The following is a 24,234-nucleotide window of genomic DNA, read 5'->3' as shown; positions in this document are numbered from 1 at the left end:
GTTAGAAGCCTCTGAATTTAAGGTCAGTCTTTACGTAGGGTGGGTGGATATTATGGCAGCATAGAGCAAATGCACACTGTACAATCATATAATAGTAATCCCTGCCACTTTTTATACAGTACCTGTAAGAATTAATTCATCTAATTTTCAGTTCCAAATTATGGCTGTTCTATGTTCACAGACATATAAACGATCACATAAAGTGGCCCAGACCACATAATTAATAAGTAGCAAAGCTGGAGATCAAACCTTAGTTGATCTGCCTGTCAATTACTGTTCGACTCCACCCAAGCAATACAGTGAAAAAATGCTCTCAGCCTGAGATGGAGAATTGGCTGTCCAAACCCGGCTCCAACATTTAATTTTGAAGACAACTTGGGGAAAAGTCATTTAATCTCTCCGAGCCTCAGCCTGGTTTTCCTCACCTGTGAAATAATCGGGATGACCTTGATGATCCCTGAGGCAACTTCCAGCGCTTGTCTCTGATTCTAATTTATGATATCAGAACTTTAAGCCCTCTCATTTGCAAGGACTATTTTGATTTCCACAGTACAGTTATCTCTTGTTGTATTTGATCTTATAACAAGCGTGAGGCAGGCAAGAACTATCCCCTCTCTGCGGAAACAGACTTGAAATGAAGTAGATGCCTTGTCCAGGGTTAACACAGCTACTCCCCAGTCGCCTGCTCTAATATACCAGGTACCTCTTCTCCTCCTTTATCTCAGGCATTTTTCTATCTCCTGGGTTCTATCCCATTTCTTATTCCCAGGGAGATTTCCATTGCTAATTTAAATGTTAACTGCTGGGAAGTTAAAGGAAGGGTATGCATGAGGGTGCATCAGGATGCTAAACAGAGCCCGAGACAGGAACAGATCAGACCCAGCCCCCAGGGAGCAGAGACTAAAGAAGAGAGACTCAGACTGAGCAGCATCCAGACAGGATGCAGAAAGAGGAAACTTCGCACAGGACTTCCCTGCAGGTTAGCAGCACCAGGTCGTAGAGGTCATTGTCTAGGTTGATCGGGTAACTGATTCTCCACTAGCAATTTTGAGGAAGATGCTACTGGAATACTTTTCCTTTCTAGTGCTTTAAGTCTCCAAAAAATGTCACTGTCTCTTTGTGATGCCACAGCCAGAAATCTGGGAGAGAAAGGTAAGAGAACAGGGGTTAAAAGGTGAGCTCTGGACACAGAGTAACTGTGTGTTAATGAAAAGACACCTGGCTTGAGTACCCCCCCCCCCAGAAAAAAAAGCTTCAGTTTTCCCATTCATAAAAGGAGCTAAATGCTGCTTTCTTCATAGTCTGAGAGGAGGAATAAATACAAACAGCTTGCGGAAGTCCTTGCCAAAACAAAAGGTGGAACTTCAAATATGGAGCCCTCCAAAATTGAGCAAGCCCTTCTTTTCAGCCCTACATCTAGTCAATCTTCAAAGAAAAGTCCTGCTTCCTGCATCCATTTAAATTTGCTTACTGTACCGACCCTCACAAATACCATGGAGTCTGGGTAATCACCTCTGACCTGCAATGCCACCTATTCATCTCCAGGCCTCCACTCCTGTTGCCACCTCCTTCCAATTCGCTCTCCACTCTACAAGGCAGTATTCCTCTAAGTGAACTGGCTCCTGTCACTCTGCTTCCCAGCCTCAGAAACGTTCAGCTGCGGACACCATTCAGCACCCTGCGGCCTGCCTATGGAGCCTCTTACTTGGCTTCATTCCTGTCTGCACCTTCCCGCCAAGTCTCCTGCTGTATCCCTTCCCATATTCCTCCATGGGGAGAACCACAGATCTCTCCCCTCCCACCACTCCTGAGACCTTTGGTTCTTGTTATTCCTCTGCCTGGAGGAATTTGGCCCACGCTACAATATTTCCCGGGTGAGCTCATGCTTCTGGCCTCAGCTTTGAAGGTCCCTCCTCTATACCTGGGAAATGTCAACGCAAGGCCTGGAACTCAGAGGGCCCTTGATTAGCCATCTATTGAATAAATGTCAATGGCAGTATCAAAATTGACCCACTGTTGACTCCTGAATCTCTGAAACCTGAGGATAGGCTGGGATCCCTGTTAAGGCTCAAGTTCAGCTTCTAGGTTAAAGACAAGACCCAGAGTTGACAGATATCAAATAACACGGACCCTTCCCTGACCTTCTCCACCTATCAAATTACACATGCAAAAAATTACAAGAGACCTGCTCACACCTAGAGGCCAGACAAGAACTTGAGATGAGTCCTCTCCCTTTAATCTTTTTCCAACCTCATCATTCTTCCCACAGGCTTCCCATTCTCCCCTAGTCCCAAAAGGTGAGACACATGACATTCTTCATAAGAAGTTTTATGACATCTCTGGAAAATTCTTTTTTAATCTGCTACAGTTTTTTAAAGTTTGGTTTTCATGGCTGCTAATTAGAACTGTCAGTTTTAGTATAAGTCACCGAAAGAAGCAGAATCTCTCTGTAGAAAAAAAAAAAAACTAAGAAATCGCTTTGGCGATTTTCAGAGTGATTTATCAGGTGCATTGTTGATGATATTATTAATCTTTTTTAAAAAGTGTATGCTGATAGAGAACTAATATTCTCTGAAATAAACTGGCAACACACATGCAAATTCCTATTAATACATTAGTTATGGGAACACATGGCAGGGATATAGACAGAGAACAAATGTTTGGCATCTATAGTGAATTTTGTTTTTAATTTTGTGTTCCAACCAAGGAACATTTTGTTGAGTGCCCAAAGCATCAGGGATGGCAAAGGGAGTCAAAGTTGAAACTCTAACTGCTGGAGATGGACAGCTATAAAAACAGGTGGCACATATTAAACAAGAAGGCAGAGTGAGGTGAGGGTGGCAGGTACAGAGGGCTGGAAGGAGGAATGGGCACGGGAGCCAATGGTAAGTGTGACACCAAGGATAGCTGCACTTGATCACCACTGGACTCTCAGCACAGTATCAGGCACAGAGAAGCATTTCATAGAGTTTCGCCAAGAATGGAGAAATAATGGAAAACAGAAGAGCAGATAGGAAACTGGGATGTTCCAGACTGCAGCCCCTCTGTCACTCTTGGGACCAGAGGGAGAATGATGAGAAAGAGCCCCCAAGCCACCTACCGTGGACAAATGACAGGAATAAGAAATATACCTGAAAAGACAAGTCCTGGCAAAGATGGGGAGAAATTAGAACCCTTGTACACTGTTGGTGAGGACACAAAATGGTACAGCAGCTATGAAAGACAGTAGGGAGATTCCTCACGTATCAATAACAGAACTACCATAATGTCCAGCAATATTCTGGGTATTTATCCAAAGGAAATGATATCAAGATCTCAATAAAAAAATTATTGCAGCATTTTCACAATAGCCAAGATGTGCAAACAACCTTACAGATGAATGGACAAGAAAACGTGGTATATATGTAGAATGGAATACTTTTTAACCTTAAAAAAAATAAAGGAAATTCTGTAATAGGCAGCAACGTGGATGAACCTTGAGGACACTCTACTAAGTGAAATCCAGGCATAGAAAGACAAATGCTAAATACTAACCCTTATGTAAGGTATTAAAATAGTCAAATTCATAGAATCCAAGAATAGAATGGTGGTTGCTTGGGGGCAGGGGAGGGAGGAAATGGGATTTACTAATCAACAGGCATAAAATTTTAGTTCGGCAAGATGAATAAGCTCTAGAGTTCCGCCGTACAACATTGCACCTACAGGCAATAATAACGTACTGAATACTCAAAAATTTGTTACCCAAGTAAATCTCACGTTGAGTGTTCTTACCACATAAAAATACATTTAAGTAAAACAAATATGCCTGTTTGTTTTAAGCCAAGATTTGGGGCTTGGGGGGTTGTCTGTTATCATAGCAAAATATCACAGCATATAGAACTGAACAGAGAGAAAACCCTTCATACCACCTAGGGTTTAAGTAAATATAATAGCTAAGAAAAGTGCCAAAGAGGTATTGCACTGGAGGAGATTAGACTGGCTGAGGGGTTTGGGAAAGCTTATTGGTGAAGATATGTTGAGAAGAACACATATATGAGAAAGCAAGATAGAAAGAGACAGGGGGGTGCTTTCATGAAAGTACACAGAAGGATCGGGAAAGGGGAGTGGCTGAGCAGGGCATGGTTTCTAATAAACACAGGGATGAGAACACGGCACGGATCGGCACTCACTCTAGGCCGGCCTCTGTCCTGTGTGATGAGCAAGTATTTATTCTTAACGTGCCTGAATTAGTTTTCTGTTGCTTCCATGACAAAATTCAGCAGCTTACAACAATACAAACATATCATCTTATAGTTCCGTAGGTCAAATTCCAGTGCGGGTCCTCCTGGAACTACATTGAAGGTGTTGGCAGAGTGGTTTTCCTTTCTGGGACCTCTAATGGGTAATCTGTTTCCTGATCATGTGGGCTGTTTGCAAAATTCAGGGCCTGCAGGTGAAGGCCAAGGTCCTTGCTTCCTTGATGGCTTTCAGCCAAGGACTCTCCATCTTCTGGAAGATACGCTCACCCTTTGATTTCTGTCTTTTGTGTCTTCAGAAGTGCAGGGTTGTGTCCCTCTGATGCAAGTATGCCTGTTTCTTCTTCCGTCTCTTCTCATGGACCAACTCTTTTGTCTTCCTCTTCCACTTTTAAGGGCCAATGTAATTACCTAAAGCCCTCTTGAATGATCTATCTCTCTACGTCAAGGTCCATAACTCTACCTCTATCTAAAAGATTCTAAGGATTAAGGCTTGGATGGATATCCTTGGGGGACTAACTTTCTGCCTCCCCATCCCACTTCATGAGTGAGGAATCTGAAGCTTAGTGTGGGTAGGCAGCTTATCCCAGGTCACTACCTCACTCTTGGCAGATGCCTTTGGAACCCTATGAAGCTGACAGCAGGAATCTTACTTTAAACCACTGTGTTGGCCAGAAAACAAAAGGGAAAAGGCAGAGGGTGTGGCTAAAACAGTGGGTGAGGGATTTACAGCAGGCTCCTCCAGTGGCTTAAGGGAATTAGATTTCTACTGTTCTGTAACTAATAACCACAAACTTAGCTTGGACAATACTCCTACGTTATCTCACAGTTCTGCAGGTCAGAAGTCAGGATGTTGTGACTTCCTCTGCTCAGATTCTCACAAGAATCAAATCAACATGTCACAGCTGAGTTCTCATTTGGAGCTCAAGTTTCTCTTCCAAACTCATTCTTGTTATTAGAAGAATTCAGTTCCTAGTATTTATAGGACCAAAAAATGCCCCCCCACACTTTTTTTTCTTCTGTCAATGCAGATCACTCTAGATTTGTGGCCTGTGACCCCCTCCACCCCAGTGATGGAGACCTTCTCTCACATCAAATTCCTCTCACTTCAAATCTCTCTGACTTCTTTTTGTCTCCAGGTGGAGAAAACCCTCTTCTTTTAAAAGACTTACATAACTGGAGTAGGCCCACCTGGGCAATGACCCTTTATAAATTCAACTGATTAGTCGACCTGAAGACATTGGCAAAAGAAAAATCCCTTTTGTAAGGGAGCACAACATCATCAAGGGAGAAATGTCTGGAGCAGAGGTCATGGTACATCTTATAATTCTGCCTACTACACATTCCCTGAACAATGGGAAAGATAATCCCATGCTCACTGGACATAGGAGGAGCACAGAGGTTAGAGTACGAGCACAGAGCTAGACAGCCGGGCCCAGGTCCTGACGATGAGCAGAGTGCCAATCACTTTAGGAAGGGCTGCATCTTCTATTTGAGAACCAGGGAGCATCCCTCCTCATCTTCTTCAGGTAACTATGATGATTTCTTGGTGTCTCTTCCAACTCCTGCATGGCCCCGAGCAACCCCCTAGCCAACTGCATCTCCAGTAATGTCCTTGTTGGAGGAAAGACATTCTTGGTGAAAACTCCTGAGGAAAAAGTGGAAAGGCCCAAAGTTAGCATTCCATACTGATAATAATTCAGGCAAATTTATGACTGCAATTCAGTATGGGTGTAAACCTGTCTAGATTTGTATCAATCTTTTGCAGTATTTTTAAAGAAACATTTATAATTTTAACTTTCTGCAATAATTGGCTCCATGGCAATCATTTTGCAGAGCTAAGATTCTGAAGTAATGTGATTTTATGACTACATAAGAATTATGGATGTACCTGGAATATCATTTTTTTCAGAAATATTAGCTTCTGAAGTTTTTGAAATCAGTTTATTGACTCAGAATAAGTGATTACTTTGCAATCATGTTTTTGCTATTAATTAGCTTAAGAAATCTTTTCCTTCATAGATAGCTCAGAGGAAACCATTATAAATTGCCTACTTATGAAGTTTCATATTCACTCAACAAATATTGAGGCAATATTAGGTTCTAGAGGATTATGAAGAAACCTAAAATCCCTTTATGATTTAATAATTTAGTGCAGTAATAACCATGGAAAAGAGCAGAACAAGGAGAGATGCTGACAGGGAAATAGGAGAGTTTGAGAAAAAGAGAAGTGAACACAGGAAGCAGCAGCCAGGCAGGCTTCTCAAAGGAAGTGGCTCTTGGAACTGGTTTGTAATCATTAAATACAGAGTCCACGTCTGGGCCACAGAGGTTCTGCTGCATCAGGTCTTTGACTCCTTCTCTAGATCCATCCTGTCAATCAACCTTGAACACATGGACCCTTTTCCCGCCTCCTCTGCTCTTCCTGTTTCCTCTGTCTAGAATGCGTTCCTCCAGGTTTTTCCACACATCTAGATGATTCTCAGCCTCCAAGCTCTCAGGAGGAATATTGCCCTTCAGGGAAACCTTGTTCACAGCCCTTTTCATATCTGTCCCTTCCTTCCCTCTGCCTGACTCCTTGTCACCCACCCAACTGATGACTGCAAATTAGTGATTTTCAAAACTAACGACAGGATCCAAGGGCTGACATGAGAAGGCGCTGCTGTTATTTTTGATAAATGAGAGATTGGAAATCCTGAGAGGCTAGGTCACTTCTTTTTGCAGCCAGAAAAAAGAAGAAGCTGGGATTTGAACCTACATTGGAGGACCCCACAGTCTACAACTACACTACTATGTTTTGAGTTTTCTGCATACTATAAACATGATCAGTATTCACTTAGGAAATCAGGATAGTAGGCAGGAGAATAAAATCAAGCCCATAAATCAGGCACCTATAAGTCTTCCATATGTCTTAGTCTACGGACTTGCAGCCATTTCTCTCTATCAAGGTTGAATTTAAAAAGGGCCACCTACTATACTCTGCATCACAAGCTGCTCTTTTTCACTGAATATCACATGTTAAGCTTCTTCCCATGTCCTCTCATGCCTTATGACTGCCTCAACCAGGCATCTACTCTGGTCCAGGCACCCACCACGGGCTTGGCAGCTCATCCCAGCTGCCCTCTTAGGATGTTATGAAATAACTTGGCCCAAATCATGGCAAATAAATGGCAGGTCAGGAGGAGGAGGAGGTCGCCACAGCTTCTCAACTCCCACTTAGCCATTCCCTTCACTGCCTCGGAAAGAGCTGAGTGTCCCTTTGAAGAAATGATTGGGGGTTTCTGGGTGAGAAGAGAAAGAGAGACTGTTCCCTGCCTCCCTGGGCTGTTCTGCTGGCTCAGCTGGGGATAAGTGGGAAGGAGGGGCTCAGCATGCAGGGAACTGGGGATGGTGAAAAGGTACCTGGCAAATGGGGAATTTTCAATTGGTTATTTTAAGTAAAATAGCTCCTGTAAATATGTGCCTTGTGCGGAAGCCAACCAAATGTTAATTAAAGCAAAAGCACACATTGTTAATTTATCTCCTGTTTGCTGATGGGTTGGGGGGGTCTATTTTTAAAAAGCCCACAACATTACCATATTTAAATATGTTCCCAACCCTAAGGACTTCAAATGCCAGACATGTTGGGCCACAGATGACAAATCAGGCTCACACCTGGCCCACTGAGGCAAGGCCCCAGGCCTTTGGAGCCCATCTCCCTCTAAAAACCAGCTGGTGAATCAGCAGGTAGTAGGAGCTCCAGAGCAGGGAGGTGGGGTGTCTGGATGCAGAGAAACCATATGTTTTGGTATCGTGGGCTGTCCAACATGCAGCTATAAAAGGCGAATGGCTTCTTCTAAGAACTTAAACCCAAAAATATACGTGGAGGAAGTCCCATTTTTAACACCAGTATGGTGCCATGTATTCTTTTGTGTCTAGGAACTGTAGGGTGAGTGGAGGTTGGGGTCTGAGAAGGTGGACCCTGAAGGTGTTGGTCCTGGTTAGAGCTGAACCCACTCCCAGCACAGGTGAAACAAATCTGTATTCACATTTAAGCCCCATCAGTTGTTTTGTGACCTTAAGTAAATTATTTTATCACTCTGAACCTAGGTTTCCTCATGATCGAAAGGTAATATCCCTATCTGGCCTAAAGAGAGTGATAAGAATTAGAAAATAAAATGAATGTCAACTGTGTTAGTCCACTTTTTACCACTGTGACCAAAAGACCTGACAAGAACAACTTAGAGGAGATGTTTATTTGAAGTTCATGGTTTCAGAGGTCTCAGTCCATGGTCAGCTCTAGGCCTGAGGTGAGAGAGCACATTATGGTGAAAGGAAAGGAAAAGGAAAGCTACTCAGCCCGTGGCAGTCAGGAAGCAATAAGAAAGAGAGAGAGAGGAGCCAGGGACAAGACATAGCCCAGTGGCATGTCCCCAACATTCTATTCCTCCAGCCATGCCTTATCTATCTACAATCGCCACTCAGTAGTTCATTCAAAATATTAGTCCATCAAATGGATTAATCCACCAATGAGGATCTAGCTCTCCTAATCTGATCATTTCACATATGAACCTTCCTGCACTAATACATAGGTTTTTCAGGGGACATTAAAGATATAAACCATAACATCAAATAGCTTCTGTTAACTGAGACCTCTTCCAAGAAACCTTTCCAGATTTCCCTCAGTAGGATGTGGGATTTCCTGACTCTGACTTTCTTAGCATAGAATCAGAAGGCAGTGACTGTTTCAGGGACTCTCTGTACCATTCACCTTGGGACAGCTATCACAGAGACTTTTGTGTATATCTTGTATCTTCTATAAATTGATTTCCTTGAACCACCACATGACCCAGCTATGCCACACCTCAGTATTTATCCTAAAGAATCAAAGTCACCAAATATACCAATACATGCATACCTATGTTTGTAGCAGCACAATTCACAATAATCAAACTATGGAACCAGTCTAGGTGTCCATCGGTGGATGAATGGGTAAAGAAAATGGGTTGTATGTATACAATGGAGTTTTATTCAATCATAAAGAAAAAACAAAATTGTGTCATTTGCAGGAAAATGGATGGAACTTGAGAAAATGATGTTAAACAAAATAAGCTAAACTCAGAAAATCAAGGGTCATATGTTTTCTCTCCTTTGTGGAAGCTAGAGGGAAAAGGGAAAAAGATGAGAGAGAACCTCATGAAAATCAAAGGGACATCAGCAGAGGAAAGGAAACAGGGGTGGGGGGAAGAAAGGGAGGGAAAGGGGAAATACTGGGGAATGATACTGGCCAAATTATATTGTTATACCATGTACACACACAAATAAGTAACAACAAACCCCACCATATGTACAACTATAAGGCACCAATAAAAATAAGGAAAAAATGAAAGGATAAAATCTTAGAAAATAAATAAATTGATTTCCTTGAGAAGAAACTTCTTATGCATTTCCTGTCAGACTTGATGTGTAGCTGTTCCTGAGTAAAAGTGTGCAATCATCCATTTATTTGGTCTGTTCACTGAGCACCTATTATGTGCTAGGTACTATGCTAGGTGCTGGGTATATAGCAGTGGATGACATTGGTAAGATCTTTGTTCTCAATAAACTTACATATCGAGGACATAGAATTTCTCTCCCTGCTTTTGATCATCGGATAGATGATAAATGAATGAATCTGTCAATAATTATATAAGTATATGAAGATCACTTAGACTTTGATAAGTGCTCAAATAAAAAGGGAGCAAGGTAAGATGAGAAAGATGGAAAGATGAGTAGTTGAAGCAATAATACTTTTATGGTTTGGATGTGAGGTGTTCCCCAAAAGTTCATGTGTGAGATTATACAAGGTTTAGAGAAGAAATGATTGGGTTATGAGACTCTTAACCCAATCTGTGGATTGATCTCCTGATGGGATTAACTGAGTGGTGACTGAAGGCAGATAAGGTGTAGTTGGAGAAAGTGGGTCATGAAGTCATGTCTTTGGGGTATCTATTTTGTATCTGGTGAGTAGAATCTCTCTCCCTGCTTCTGATCATCATGTGAGCTGCTTCCTTCCACCACACTTCTCCGTCATGATGTTCTGCTTCACCTCAAGCCCCAAGGAATGGAGCCAGCTGTCTGTGGACTGAGACCTCTGAAACCATGAGCTCTCAAATAAACATTTCCTTCTCTTCAACTGTTCTGGTCAAGACTTTTAGTCACAGCAGCTAAAAAGCTGACTAAAACAAATACTTAAGAGGAGGATATATGAGGAGATCAAATTTAAATAGAAACCTGAATGGAAGAATAGAGAGAAGCAGGTTTGGGGACAATTTCAGGGAAGCAAGTCCCAGGCAGAAGGAACAATTGCAAAGACCCTGAAGTGGGCAAGACCTTGACGTGTTCTAGGAACTGCGAGGGGGCCAACGCGGCTGGGACATAGCGGAGGAGGAACACCTGGGACAATATGAGGTTAGAGGTGGGCCAGATCAGGTCTTGTAGACCTTGGTAGAACATTTAGATTTTATTGTATAATTATGACAGATTTTAAGTAGAGGCAGAAAATAATATGATCCTGTTTATAGCTTACAAAGATCTCTCCAGCTCCTACGAGGACATGGAAGGTTCAAGGACAGGAGAAGCAGTGAGGAAATGTTCCACTGGAATCAAGCATCTAAAATGACACCCTGGAGAGGAGATTGAACATGCCTGGATTAGATGGACCGGATATGAAGGCGAGGGAGAGACAAGTCAGAAATGAGACTCTTATATTTGGATTGAGCAGCAGAGAAGACAATGGCATCATCTCCTAGGACAAAGATGGAGAAGAAGAAGTTCAGGTATATTAATTTGGAGCTTGTAGGTGGTAGATCCCGGAAAATTTGCTTTGGGTATTTCAGGTTTAACATATCAAGCAGGTAGTTAGACACAGGCATAGAGAGAGCAGGGAGTGGGGTTGGAGATTGCAATGGAGGAGTTGTGAGTCTCTATATGGAAGGGCCATGGGACTAGAGGAGATCTCTAGGACAAGATCACAGACAGCAATGAGAAGAGGACTGAGACCCGAACTCTGGATACAACAGCTCAAGATTAAGCAGAAAGAAGGCGGCAGCAAAGAAACCCAAGAATGACCAACCCAGGAGGCAGGAGGAGGCCCAGCAAAGTGTGTAGGGTCTGGAAACCAAGCACAGTTTCCCCAACAGATTGCCATCTTCATCATCCTCACCGTCATTACAAGTGACATCGTGAGCCCTGCCGGGTCTGTGCTAGTGTGAGATACATCTGATTGAATTCTTGCAAGTCATTGGATGGGATTCATTATGTCTCTTTCTCAGGTATAGAAATCAAGGCTTGGAGAGTGTACCAAAAGAAGAAAGAAAGAATTAATGAACAAATGAACGAATGAATGACTGAATCTGAACCTATTATTTTGCAAACTGTGGCCACACTACATTTCCATAGCTTACCCAATTGGAAAACAACAGGAACAGAAGACCATCCCTCTTTAAAACATGGCCCTGCAAGTGCCGGAAAGTAAAGTAGCCTACAGAGTACTGGGCATTCCTTAGAGCTTGTCATCCAACCCCCCACTCCCCACCCCTGGGACTCACCACCAGTGTCCAGGGCCCTCCCCAGCTGGAGGGCTGGAACACAGTGACCAGCAGCTGGGGCAATTATAATGAATCACTCCAGCTCTGCCAGGGGAAGTGCTGTGTGATTTGCAGCTGGTGACAAATGAGATGATTGGCTCCCCAGACCCAGCATCTTGGATGAAGTGGCCTCGTCAGTGGAATTGTTGCATTTGGCCAGAGCTAATTACCCTGATCTAGGATTCTCAATGCCCAACACCAAGTGAGTCTGTCTCTGAACATAGCTCAGCTCAGTAATTAGGCAAGATGGACCTTTTCTCCTGGTAATTTAGAGACAGGCCATCTGAGCTTATGCCTTCTTGCTCCTGTTTCCATTACTTTTTAAAAATAGCCATTTGAAGTAGATGACAAAAGGAAATAGGTTGTGCTCAGTGACCTCTTGAGCTCAGCTGAATGAAAGAACACAGGAGGTGTCCCTTCTGTCCCCTTCCTCTTGGGGATGACAGGACATGCTTTTGAAATAAAGAAGAAGGAGCTGATCCAACTTCTTGTCAGAGATGTCCTGGAGAGGAGGTTGCCGGGATCAAAAGTGGATCTCTGGTTAATAACTTTTCACTCGGGCCCCAGGTGTGCTCTCCCGAAGGTCCCTGGCCACAGTATCTGCTCCCTCATCCTCCAGCCAGGCTGCTGCTCCCCACATACCCCTGTCCAGAAGTGCTTATCCTGTGCTGGGCATTTTTTAATTCTTTAGAATGCCTTTAAGAGGCCGGGTACAGCAGTGCATGCTTATAATCCCAGTTCCCCGGAAGGCTAAGGCAGGAGGACTGAGAGTTCAAAGCCAGCCTCAGCAAAGGCAAGGCACTAAGCAACTTGGTGAGACGCTGTCTCTAAATAAAATGCAAAATAGGGCTGGGGATGTGGCTCAGTGGTTGAGTGCCCCTGAGTTCAATCCCCAGTATTCCCCCAAAAGACATATCTTTAAGAGCCAGGCATGGTGGCACATGCCTGTAATCCCAGTGCTCAGGAGGCTGAGGCAGAAGGATCTCAAGTTCAAAGTCAGCTTCAGCATCTTAGTGAGGCCTTAAGAAACTCAGTGAGACCCTGTCTCTAAATAAAATACAAAAAATGTCTGGGGATGTAGCTCAGTGGTTAAGCACCTCTGGATTCAATCCCTGGTGTCAAAGAAAGAGGAAAAATAATAATACCTTTATGATGAGTGCTACCATTAATCAATAATACCTTTATGATGAGTGCTACCATTAATGAAGTAAACACGAAGAGATTGAATGACCTGCCCCAAATTACATCAATAAGAAACAAGGCAGGGGCTCCATCCTGCTTTTTTGTGGCCCTTGAGCCCTTTCTCCTAATCAGTGTTCTCTGCTTTCTCCCTAAGGATTGTACAAAAGTGATTGTCAAATGAATCCCTGAAATATGTTCCCTGGGTGTTGATGTGGAAGAGCTAATAACCAGATGGATGGATGACAAAAAGTATTTTTGATGAGGTCGCATATTAACTTAGGTCAAAGTTCTGTGATATTTACAATAGGGGTGGAGAGCAGAGGTCAGCAAGTGTGACCTGCAGGTCAAACCCAGCCTACCACCTGCTTTTGTGATCAGTGTCACTGGAACACAGCCATCACATGCTATTTTACATATTATTGGTAGCTGACTTCACGCTACACAGATGAGTCCGGCAACAGAGCCCAAAATATCTGCCACTTGAACTTCAAGTTTGCTGAATCCTGGCATAGAACAAAAAAAGAGCTTCAGGATTAGAAATATCCATTGAAAGATTTACAGTGAATCCCAATCACCCACCAGACAAGCAGGGCCTGTTGGAACCCAGAGATCCGACCGTTCTCATCCACAGTGCCTTCTGTTAGCATCACGTAACACACTTAATGTCCCATTTAGTGTTCCATTAACAAAAGGAAGAAAGATCTTCTGCTAGTGGAGAGAGCTTGCTGCCATTTCTGAGTTTGTTGTCAGAACCCGTTCGCCTAGGAGGCACCACCCAGTACGAGAGCTCCCAGGGATGGCCACTTGGATCTCCTTACCTCTTCAGCCAGCCTTCCCTGTCCAGGGTGAGCGCTGATTTAGCTCAACCCATTGTCAACATTGTGCATCAATAAATACCTCCAAATAACAATCACAGCATCATCTTCAGCAAATAAATACAGCCATGGGTGGTGGAAACGTGGTCACACAAGGGACAGCTCAGTGCTCTGCTGGCAAAGGCTGGGATGTTCACAGAGGAGGTGGGATCTCAGCCACTTCCTTCTTTGCCCCTCTGTCTACTGTGCCTTGTTCTTCTTGTGGATCTCCTACATATACTTCAAAGCCTAGCACAATATCTCCTTTGATAACTTCCCCCTGACCTCTGCCAGGCCATAATTAGCAAGCTTTCTGTGTGTGTGTGATGCTGTTTTCTTATTTGCTACATAATTAAGACAGTACAGTAATATTGTCATTGATATTTAAATAAGATGGTGATGGTGGCTTACTCTGTGCCAGATACCAAGTTAAGCACTTGTCAGAGAATCCAAGGGGACTAGGCCCAAAACTATGTCTTGAGTCTCTAGGCTACCCTGTCTTCACACTTCCATCAGGCTGTGAACTTATGGGAGAGACCATGATATATCTACTTTTATCTCCCCAATGACCAACAGTGTCTGCCTGTCATGCAAGAAATGCTTATGAAATGAACGAAACAAGTAATGTGGTACTCACAATCCTACAGATTCATGTCTTCTGCTTCTTCAACAAAACACTAACCTATGCTTTGCTGTGAAGATATTTAACATATGTAATTAAAGTCCCAAGACAGCTGACTTTAAAATATAGAGATTATCCAGGTGGGCCTGGCCCCATCCGATGAATCTTTTAAAAGCAAGGAGTTATCTCCAGCTAGTGAAAATCAGAGCAATTTTGAAAATAGAAGTATTTAATACATCACAGCCTTTAAGATGGTAGAGGTTAGAGGATGAGGAGTACAGGCAGCCTCTGGAAGCTGAGAGCAGTTCTGTCTGACCACCAGCAAGGAAATGGTGACTATGCTCCTATAATCACAAGGAGATGAATATTGCAAACAACCAGTAAGCCAAAGGGAACCTCCAGTCCCAGATGAAAAGCAAGGCCCCAGCCAGCACCTCGGTCTCAATTTCATGAGGCCCTGAGCAGACAACCTAAGTACCCTAGTGCACTCTTCTGACCTACAGAATATGAGAAAGTAAATGAACATTGGTGGTAAGTTGTTAGGTAGCAATGGAAGGCAAATACAAGCAGGTATTTGCTGAGTCCTCAGGAAACCAGTGTTGGCTGGGATCCAGCATCATGTGGGAAGTCCATGCCCATTCACAAAAGGAATCCAAATCTGGTGAGGGAGGTCATAGTCTGGTGGTGGCCAGAGTGCTGAACAAGGAGCAGGAAACCCTGCTTTCTGGTCACTGTGGTCACCATGTGACCCTGGCAAGCCATTTCAGATCTCTGAACCACAGTTGTCTCATGTGTCCAATGGGGTATGCCCTCCTTTTTCATCCATTTTGCAGAGCTGGAAATGGGGTTGGAGTTAGATAATGAGTCCTATGAATGGTGTAAGTTACGGACAACTCTGGAGGAACAAGAGGGCTTCTCAATCACCAAGAGGGCTTCAGGAAGAGCTATGCCAAGTTATGAGACTAATAAAATTCAGGTGACTAAGCAGACCTCCAAGGGCTTCAGATCACAGCTGTTCCTTCCCCACTAAGAAAAGTGCTGCTTTCCCTTGTGGTTCCCAGGAAGAGTGATGATCATCATAAAAATAATGCCTCTTATTCCAAAGTGCTTTCTCCTGTACCATTTTAAGTCCAAAAGTTTGTAATTTGTTAAAAGAAAAGGATGGACCAATAGTCTTCTAGTTTTGAAAGTTTTGATTTCTCATTGTAAGAAAATCCTCACCCATTATAGCAACATTGTCCATTATTCAGAGCAGGAAGATGGAGGCCCTAGCTGGGTAGGCAATTTGCCAAGGTTATGGGGCTGGTCAGTGAAAGAACAAAGGTTCTCATTCCCAGTCCCGGCCCCTGGTAACTCCATCTCTCTGCCTCTAGTAAGGTGCTGGGGAAACAGAGGGTTCTTAGATAGAGGCCCAGCTTCACCTGCACCTACAACTGAAGGTAAAGAGGGCGGCCTCAAGGTCAAGTTCCCATCTTGTGGATCAGATGCAGACAAAGCATCAAACATATGTTCTATTTTTAAGAGCCTCTTCCCTCAATTCTCTAGCCATTCCACAGGTGACACTCGCTGGCTGACAAGCAGCAGAATCTTTCTTTGGTATCTTCATTAAGAAGGTAGGGATGTGGGGAATACTGTGCAGTGTACGGCTGCTCACAATACCCAGAAGATAAATATTAATTAAAACAGAACAAGGAAGAAGGAGCCTTAGGCCTGGAACGTTCTGGGGAAGCTTTTGAGCTTTACTACATGATCTGGAATGTGGGATGGCTTAGCTGGATCTCTGAGCTCAATCCTGTTGCAAAAGAAGGCACCCATCCCAAACACTCAGCTTGATGCTCTGCAGCCAGTCAGGGGCATGAGCAGCTTTTCATTTTCCTGACTCTGACTGCTCTTCCTGGTCTCCGGATTCCTATGTGAATGGAGGCACCTGGTAATGAGAGAGGCTGGGTTCATGCGTTCATTGGTTATGGAGGGTTTACTCTGCGCTGGGCCCCAGATACAACGCTGCAGGAAAGAACTAAAAGGTTCCTTTGCTCTTGTAGAACTTAGGATCTAGGGGTACTCAGAGATGATAAATCAAACGAATGTCAGATTTCAACTGCTACAAGAGCTACATGGGGTGAAACTTACATTTGAATGCTAAAAATGTGATTATTCATGTGGGGTCTGAAGGGTGCATTGGGGTTGTTGCAGGAATCAGGGACAAGAGCAGCACATGCTAAGGGTGGGAGCCTTTTGAATACAAGGGACTAAAAAAGACCAGGATAGCACTGTCAGCTCACCCAGGGACTTGAGGGTCCCCCAAAGAGTGTGAATTTTATTCCAAGTGTGAAGAGGGTGTTTTCATGGGTTTGAAGCAGACAGTCAATGTGATGTGATATTTTTCTTAAGATCATTCTTCTTCGATCTACCTTGCCAACCTGTTTTGTGAAAGCTGTTCATCATGGTCTACCTACTTCTGATTTAAAATCACAGAATCTCAGAGACAGGGGAAATGTGAGTGGTGGAAGCATCTGACCCCTGGCCCCATATGACACTTGACCTCTCCTCTATCTTACTTAGGATCATGTCCCCAGAACTTGGTACCCCGAGGAACTAAGAGTTGCCAACAATACAACACCTCTGTAAACGGCTCACCACTTGGACACATCCAGATAGGAAAAGTTATCCTTCGCCCCCAGAAGAGTCATCTCAATGTCACTCCATCAAAAGCATCTTCTTTATATTTAGTTGGTGTTTGCTTTCTTGAGCATCCCCCGATGCTTCTAAATCAGGTCACATAATACAAGCCTCACAAGGGCCCTTCAGGGAACATGTCTTCCCTGTCTTTTCTTCTGGTTACAGGTCCCCTCTTCCTGCAGACCTTCTTTCCATCACATAGCTCTGCTCCACTTTGCTGGTCTTGTTCCTTTGAACAAGCTTCCTCTCTATTTCCCTCTTCATGTGAGGCATCTAGGAGTGATCTTTTCAACGTAGCAAGCAATAACACATATTTGTTGGGTTTCTTGGAGTGAACACTGTATGCCTGGAGAGAAAATGAAACTCTAAGAAACAAAGTGAAGTGCAGACAGATGTGGAAATAACACAGAAGGGGTCAACCAGGGTTTTGCAAGCAGTGTGTACCTAGAGAGTGAGTCAGCAGGCCTGGGGACTATTCCTGAGGCTCAGTGTGACACAAAGCTCTGGAGCTTCTTTATTTGTAAAACCCGTTCGTTGGACTGGTGATCTCTCAAGTTGTTAAAAGATAGATTTTAGTTAAGCATGGTCACCAACTAAAGACCCTGAGCTTCAGGTTGTCACGGCACATGTTAGAGAGGCTTAAACATATAGTAGCCCTAAGATGAGAGACTTTTTTGAGCAGGACAGGAAGAGAAATGGAATGCAAATAACTGTATCACTGAATTCTGCATGGATGAATGCTGTGTCAGTTCACCACACACACACACACACACACACACACACACACACACACAAAAAAAAATCACTCATGCAATATCCAAATCATCTTGTTGCATGTTTGGGAAGCCCTGGACTTGGAAACACCCTGGCCAAATCAAAGAGATCACTGTAGACTCTTGGAAAGCTCTTATTTCTCTTCATTGTTTTGAGTGTAAGAGAGAGGAATAGTTCAAACATAATTTTTTTTCCCTCATGTGTGATTGCTGTATTTGCCTTTTTGATCTTTTACCTTCTACCAAAATCTCTTTCTCTGGCAGTGTAGGGAGTGGTATAGGGGGTGGGGCACAGATACAGAGAATTACACCTACATCCAATGTGGCTGGAGGATGATTATTTTCATTCCATTTCCAATATAGTCTTCTTCCTTTCTTTCTAAGTCATCTTTTTGGTGACCTTTGCCAGGAAGGAGGGCAATAAAGAGAAGGCTGTCTGATCTTTCTGAATCAGTCAAATGTGTCCATCACACGTATAAATGCATTTCCATTCACGTGTGCATACACGAACATTTGGTGTATATGTAACTGCATTTGAAAGGATGTGTGTACATGTTTGTGACTTCTGTGGGCAAGTGTTGACATATCTGTGTTTTTATTGACATGTCTCTTGATGTATATGTGCGTGTAAAGTGAGTGTGAATATGCGCCTGGAGTTTTATCACTCAGGACAGGCAGCAGCCCCACAACTCCTTATCTGTGATAAGGAACGAAATGTGGAATCTGTCTGACATTTGAAATCTCACATCTTGCTGACAGAGAAGAAGGGTGCAGCAAGGTTTGATGGCTCTGCCGATGGGGCTCAGGCTGGCTCTCAGCTGCTTCATGTTGCCTTCTGCGATTGACATTAGTGCTTCTGATGCCTCTTCCCTTTGGTCTGCAGGTCCCTGTCCGGCCGCATCGTTGGTGGCGTCTGGTGGTTCTTCACCTTGATCATCATCTCTTCGTATACAGCCAACCTGGCTGCCTTCCTGACCGTGGAGAGGATGGTGTCTCCCATTGAGAGTGCAGAGGATCTAGCAAAGCAAACAGAGATTGCTTACGGGACCCTGGAAGCAGGATCAACTAAGGAATTCTTCAGGGTAAGGACGTACTGTGTCTGGAGGCGATTTCACCAAAGGGAAGCATCATCGTCATGAACATTTCCTTCTTATTAAAGAGCACAGGGTTCCAGACAGCCAGGGTAACTGCTCAGCTGAATAAGAGCCAGAGAAAACTCAGGACATTTCTCAGCTTCCTACAGATAAATCTATATTTCTACATTTAGAGATGCTTCGAAACTCCTGCATTGATTTAGGCCCTTTCCCCAATGCCAGTCTGTGTTAGCTCTCTGAGTGGTGCAAGTGACTTCAAATACTGTTCCCTCCATGCTCCCCAAAGGACTTTACAGTGCAGTTAGTAATCAATTAGAGCAGTTAATGGACAAGGTTTGGAGATGGTGCTCCTTGTGTTCCTGCCTCACAGCAGGAACTTCATAAATGTGGACTTGATAAATAAGAAGATGCTGTACTGAAATAAAATAACTGGAATAGATGATCCATTAACTATTGCCAGGAGACAGGGAAAATGAGAAGGGTAGAGGAGATGGTGACTTTTGGCTGAGGTAGTGAACAAGGGCAGAGGAGCCGAGAGATCAGGAGCTCAACCTTCAGGGCCGGCCAGGTGGAGGCCCAGAACTTGACTCCATCTGTGACTTATTCCACACACTCTGCCTCTTTGACACCATTTCCATTCATCTGGAATATGAGGATAGTCATGTCTACCTGAAGAGCCTTAGTGGGATTGAAAGAGATAAGGCATCAAGCCGGTTCTGTGGTGCATGCCTGTAATTTCAGCAGCTCGGGAGGCTGAGGCAGGAGGATCAAGAGTTCAAAGCCAGCCTCAGCAAAAGCAAGGTACTGAGAAACTCTGAAACCCCGTCTCTAAATAAAATACAATATAGAGCTAGGGGGTGTGGCTCTGTGGTCAAGTGCTCGTGAGTTCAACCCTCAGTAACCCCCCCACAAACAAAGAGATAAAGCATCAAAAACACAAGAGAAATCAAAGAACAGTGAGTGGTGGTTCCATTTACCATTAAAGCTTCAAGGAAGTGCAAACATTTGGGAACAGGGACGGGAGTCACACAAGGTGGACCCGAAACAACTTCTAGACAATAAAAATCAAGTTGGATGTGAGTAGAACAAGGACATCCCAGGCTAAGGGAACAAATTGAACAAATGCCCAGAAGCAGGAAAACCTGGACTTTGGGCATGTTCATCCCAGAAGTTGCGCAAGCAGGATATAGAGCTATGATGCAATGATTGAATAAAAATGATAATACATGCCACATACTCAACATTTACTGTGAACCAGGTTGTGTGCTAACCACACCCCAGGTGAATTACTTCAGTTGACCTTCTCATCAGAGATGGGTTAGGGATTGCTGTACCCATTCCGTCTGTAGCTCAGAGAAATAAAAGTCATTTCTGGAGGTCACGCAGCTGATAAGTAGTAGCAGGAGCACAGAAAGCAAGCTCTTGTACTGCCTCAGGCAAGAAGGTAGGATCCTGTGCAGAATTGCCAGGTTCTCATCACAACTTTATGGAGCAAACCCCAGGCCCTAGCGGTCCACTGTGTGATGTCCTGCAGTGTCTTGGTCATGAGCTTTGTATTCTTTATGGCAGGCAGGAAAGGGACCAAAGTCTTAACCATCACTGAGCCCAGACCCAAGGCTAAAATCACCAATGTTTAGCATATTGGAGCAAGAAGGTGTCTGAATAGTCTCATGACCAGATCTTGTCATTTTAGAGCGAAGCCAAACTTGCTGGGTTCACCTACCTGGTTAGTAGAAAAACCACTTTGTAATCCAGTACAATTCTCTGACATTTTTACCCTGCAACAGAAGTTGTACCTTATGTTTGCCCATAAAGCCAATTCTATGGTCCAACCCATAATGCAGTCGTGGTCCATCCAATTCACTTAATAACACTGCCGTCTCCAAACATTCATAGCACACCTCAGTTCCCAAAACACTTTTCAGGCACGTGGTCTCAATTGTTTCACCTGTGACCTAAAGCAGAACAGGGATTATGGTGCCCACTTCTAGAGAAGAAAATAAAATTCAGGAAAGTCCTGATACAAGTGTATCAGGAGTGGGTACCAAATCTGAGTTTCCCCATTCCCACCCAGGTATTCTCGCCACTGAACCACACTGTCCCAACACGATGTTGTTGTTAACTAATGAATGCCCTTAAAAAGATCACTCCTTTTGCCAGATGGGCTCGTGGACACTTCTAGTCTAACCCTAGTATGTATTTCATGGTTGGGGAAACTGGGAACCAGAGAAAATAGTCATGCCTTAGCTAATGAAAGCCCAGCTGGGACATAGGACTTCAAAGTTTCCTTTAATAATAATGATGCCAAATAATATATCACTACCTCTCGTTCAGAGCAGAGTTAGGAATCTGAAACCAGGACAGCACCTATTCTCCAAGTTCTTTGCCCTAATGACTACCCTGATGGAAATAGATTGTAACTCGTGATAGCTTTGATAGTGGTCACCTAAGGTTCTATGTTGAGAGGGGCTCTGAGGTCACATTTGGTCTCCATGTCAAAGAATTCTTTGACTCATATCCATGCCTGCCATGTGTATAGGAAGGGAAGCTGGTACCATGAAAACCATGTGTTAAGCATCCCTACCCCAAAGTAATTCCTGAAAAAAAAAAGGCATAATTGTGAGCAGAACTCACACCATTTATAGAATTCCTACCTGTGCCAGGCACTGGGTCAGCATCCTCTGTATTATTCTCTTGTGATCTCCATGGCAACATTGTGCAGTGGGTACTGTTAGCACCATTGTCAGAAGAGGAACACTGAGGTTAGGAGAGGTTATGTGACTTGCCCAAGGTCCTGCAGCTAGGAAGATAAAAATCCTTAGATGAGGCCAGGCACCTGATTGCACTGTAAAGATCAAGGTATGCAATCAGCAGATCAGGATTTTCGCTCCCTGCTCTTCCGCTAACAAGCTGCATGGCATCTGACAGTTCGTTATCAAATCATGAATCTCAGTTTCTTTACCTATAGGAGAAGAGCACAGCTAAGGTATGACTCAGGAGCCCTTCCATCTCTGTGACTCTGATCTTTCATCCCACCAAGACTTTGGTGGGTAGGGAGACAAGATCACCTACCACCTCCACAAGGCAGAGGGAACAAACAGCGAGACAAGAATTCTGCCACCCCCGTGTCTGCAGAATCTGGCTTTTAGTACCCATGGTAGCCCAGCGCTTCTTGGCAGCCCCAACCCAGAGTCACTTAATCTTCCATCGACAGTTTAATTAAGATGTGTGAAGGGCCGTGGGAGCTGCAGATGATAGGAGAGATCCAAGAACAAATACCCCGAGTATGCTTCCAATCGCCCGTGCCAGTCATGCTACCTTTGCATTCTTGGAGATTAGATTTCCCTGATAGTCCGCTCTGAGTGCCTGTGAGCACAGCTTTGGCGTCTGGGGCACTGGGGTGAGGCTGAGAGGACATATTAATTTTCTACATACTGTTGCCCAGAGGGTTCCTCAGCTCAGCCTGTCAGCAGCCCAGATCCCTGCTGTGTCCATCCTGTCAGGTCAAATTGCATCTTGCAATCGCCCTGCTGTGTATTTTGTTGATTTTATGCCTGGAAGATCATCTGCAAATCTGGGTCTGAATTTGTACATTTCACTATGTCTCGGGAAAGAATATTAAATACTTTGGCGATGCAGTGATTGATCTTGGGTATTTCCTCCCCTCACCTTGGAATCCTCCCTCCTAGTTTCCCCTTTTTTTATTCCTTCTCATAATGACGTTGTGGCTGAAATGCCTTCATGTAAAGAATCAGATATTTCAAGTGAGCAAGGGACTTAAATATTACTATGCCCAAACTCCTTATGAAGTAAATGGGGAGAAAAGGACTAAAGAGGAAGGATTTCCTGTGGAGCCAACCATGACTTAGAAGTAGAACAATAAACGATCTAGCTTATCTCATGATGGATTATTAAAACTAAAACTCACCATACCAAACACCTCACTCCAATTCTCAGTAACTATTTTCATTTGCTTTTTTTTTTCCTCAAGACCTAGAATTTTTCTGAGCCCTCAATATCTTTATAGATCACTTGTTTCAAGTGTCAACTGTGTATCCATAGCTTGCTAGCAAATGATGTTAATTGATTGCAAGGAAATAAACCTGATACTTGTGCACAGAAAAATGAGATATTGCGTGCATATTGGTAATTTTATAATAAATAAGTATGCAATCTATTTTTCACCACTTAATTTTGTAGGTTGTATGACTCTAGAAGTGATTTTAAAAAATTAGTTGTCCCTTATATGTATTTAACCCTTGTCCATTCCCAAAACATTTTCAAAAGCATCTCTAAAATGCATCTACCCCTTGGGAAAAGGACACTCTTTAGAAAGAACATGTGAGATAAGAGGACTAACCTGCAGTCCTGGATCCTGGATTCTTAGTAACATGCAATGTGCTCATTAGATTATCAGAAAGACCCCTAGGTAAGAAGACTTCCTTTTTCTCAGATAGCTTCTATATGCTTGAGACCTATGCACAGGAAGACATGATTTGCAGTCTGAGCAGTCCAGCCTGGCATTCAGTGAGTGACCCATACAGTGTGTCCTATAGGAACATCAGCCCTCATAATACTGAATTTCAAAGTGACAGCCACACAGCAATAGCCATACAGATCAGGACCACTGGGAAGACTTTTGCTGAGCAGCATCTCTCGTTGAGGATGGGGACCTGCATGTTTGCAATCTCTGTATGTGATACTGGTACCCACCAGAGGTTAAGAGCTATTTCCCTTGGAGCCAAGGTGGTCTCTAAATACATAGGATTCACTCTGGTCTATGAGATGAGAAGGAGGATGCGGATGGACAGAACCAGATACCAAGTGGAGTAAACATTCCAAGCAAAATCCCAAAGGAAAGAAGGCCCAAGGAGAGTTAGAGGAGATGAGGAAAACAGTTTGTCTAGATTCAAAGCCTTTTGAAAGGTAAATGGGTCCCAAACTAATCACTATATCAGGGAACAATTTACATTCTGAGGTCAGGTCTTGCAATATAGAAAGACTACAACTTTATTTCATTATTAGAAGACAGCACTGGGGGGGAAAAGCAGATTGCACTGATATTCCACTCTCTGCTTCTTCTGGACAGTATAAATGTAGCCTCACTCAATAACAGATGGGCTCTATAGTGTCTTTAAAAGCCAGAGAGGGACCCAGGTGCTTAACTCTCCACATATTTAAGAGAAAT

At 43.6% G+C, this 24,234-nt stretch overlaps 1 protein-coding gene across 4 annotated transcripts in view; it reads left to right on the top strand.

Annotated features, from left to right (window-relative positions):
• Positions 1–24,234, top strand: part of Gria1 (glutamate ionotropic receptor AMPA type subunit 1) — a 298,993-nt gene that overhangs the window by 235,972 nt on the left and 38,787 nt on the right. For all 4 annotated transcript variants that reach the window (XM_027938610.2, XM_027938605.2, XM_027938604.2 and 1 more), the window contains one exon: positions 18,836–19,034. In XM_027938610.2, coding sequence (XP_027794411.1) covers positions 18,836–19,034 — 199 coding nt within the window. The remainder of the gene's footprint in view (positions 1–18,835; positions 19,035–24,234) is intronic.

The sequence above is a fragment of the Marmota flaviventris genome, chromosome 5 (assembly GCF_047511675.1).
Source record: "Marmota flaviventris isolate mMarFla1 chromosome 5, mMarFla1.hap1, whole genome shotgun sequence".
Lineage (NCBI taxonomy): Eukaryota > Metazoa > Chordata > Mammalia > Rodentia > Sciuridae > Marmota > Marmota flaviventris.
The sequence above is the reverse complement of the archived record's forward strand: the minus strand, read 5'-3'. Positions and strand labels throughout refer to the sequence as shown.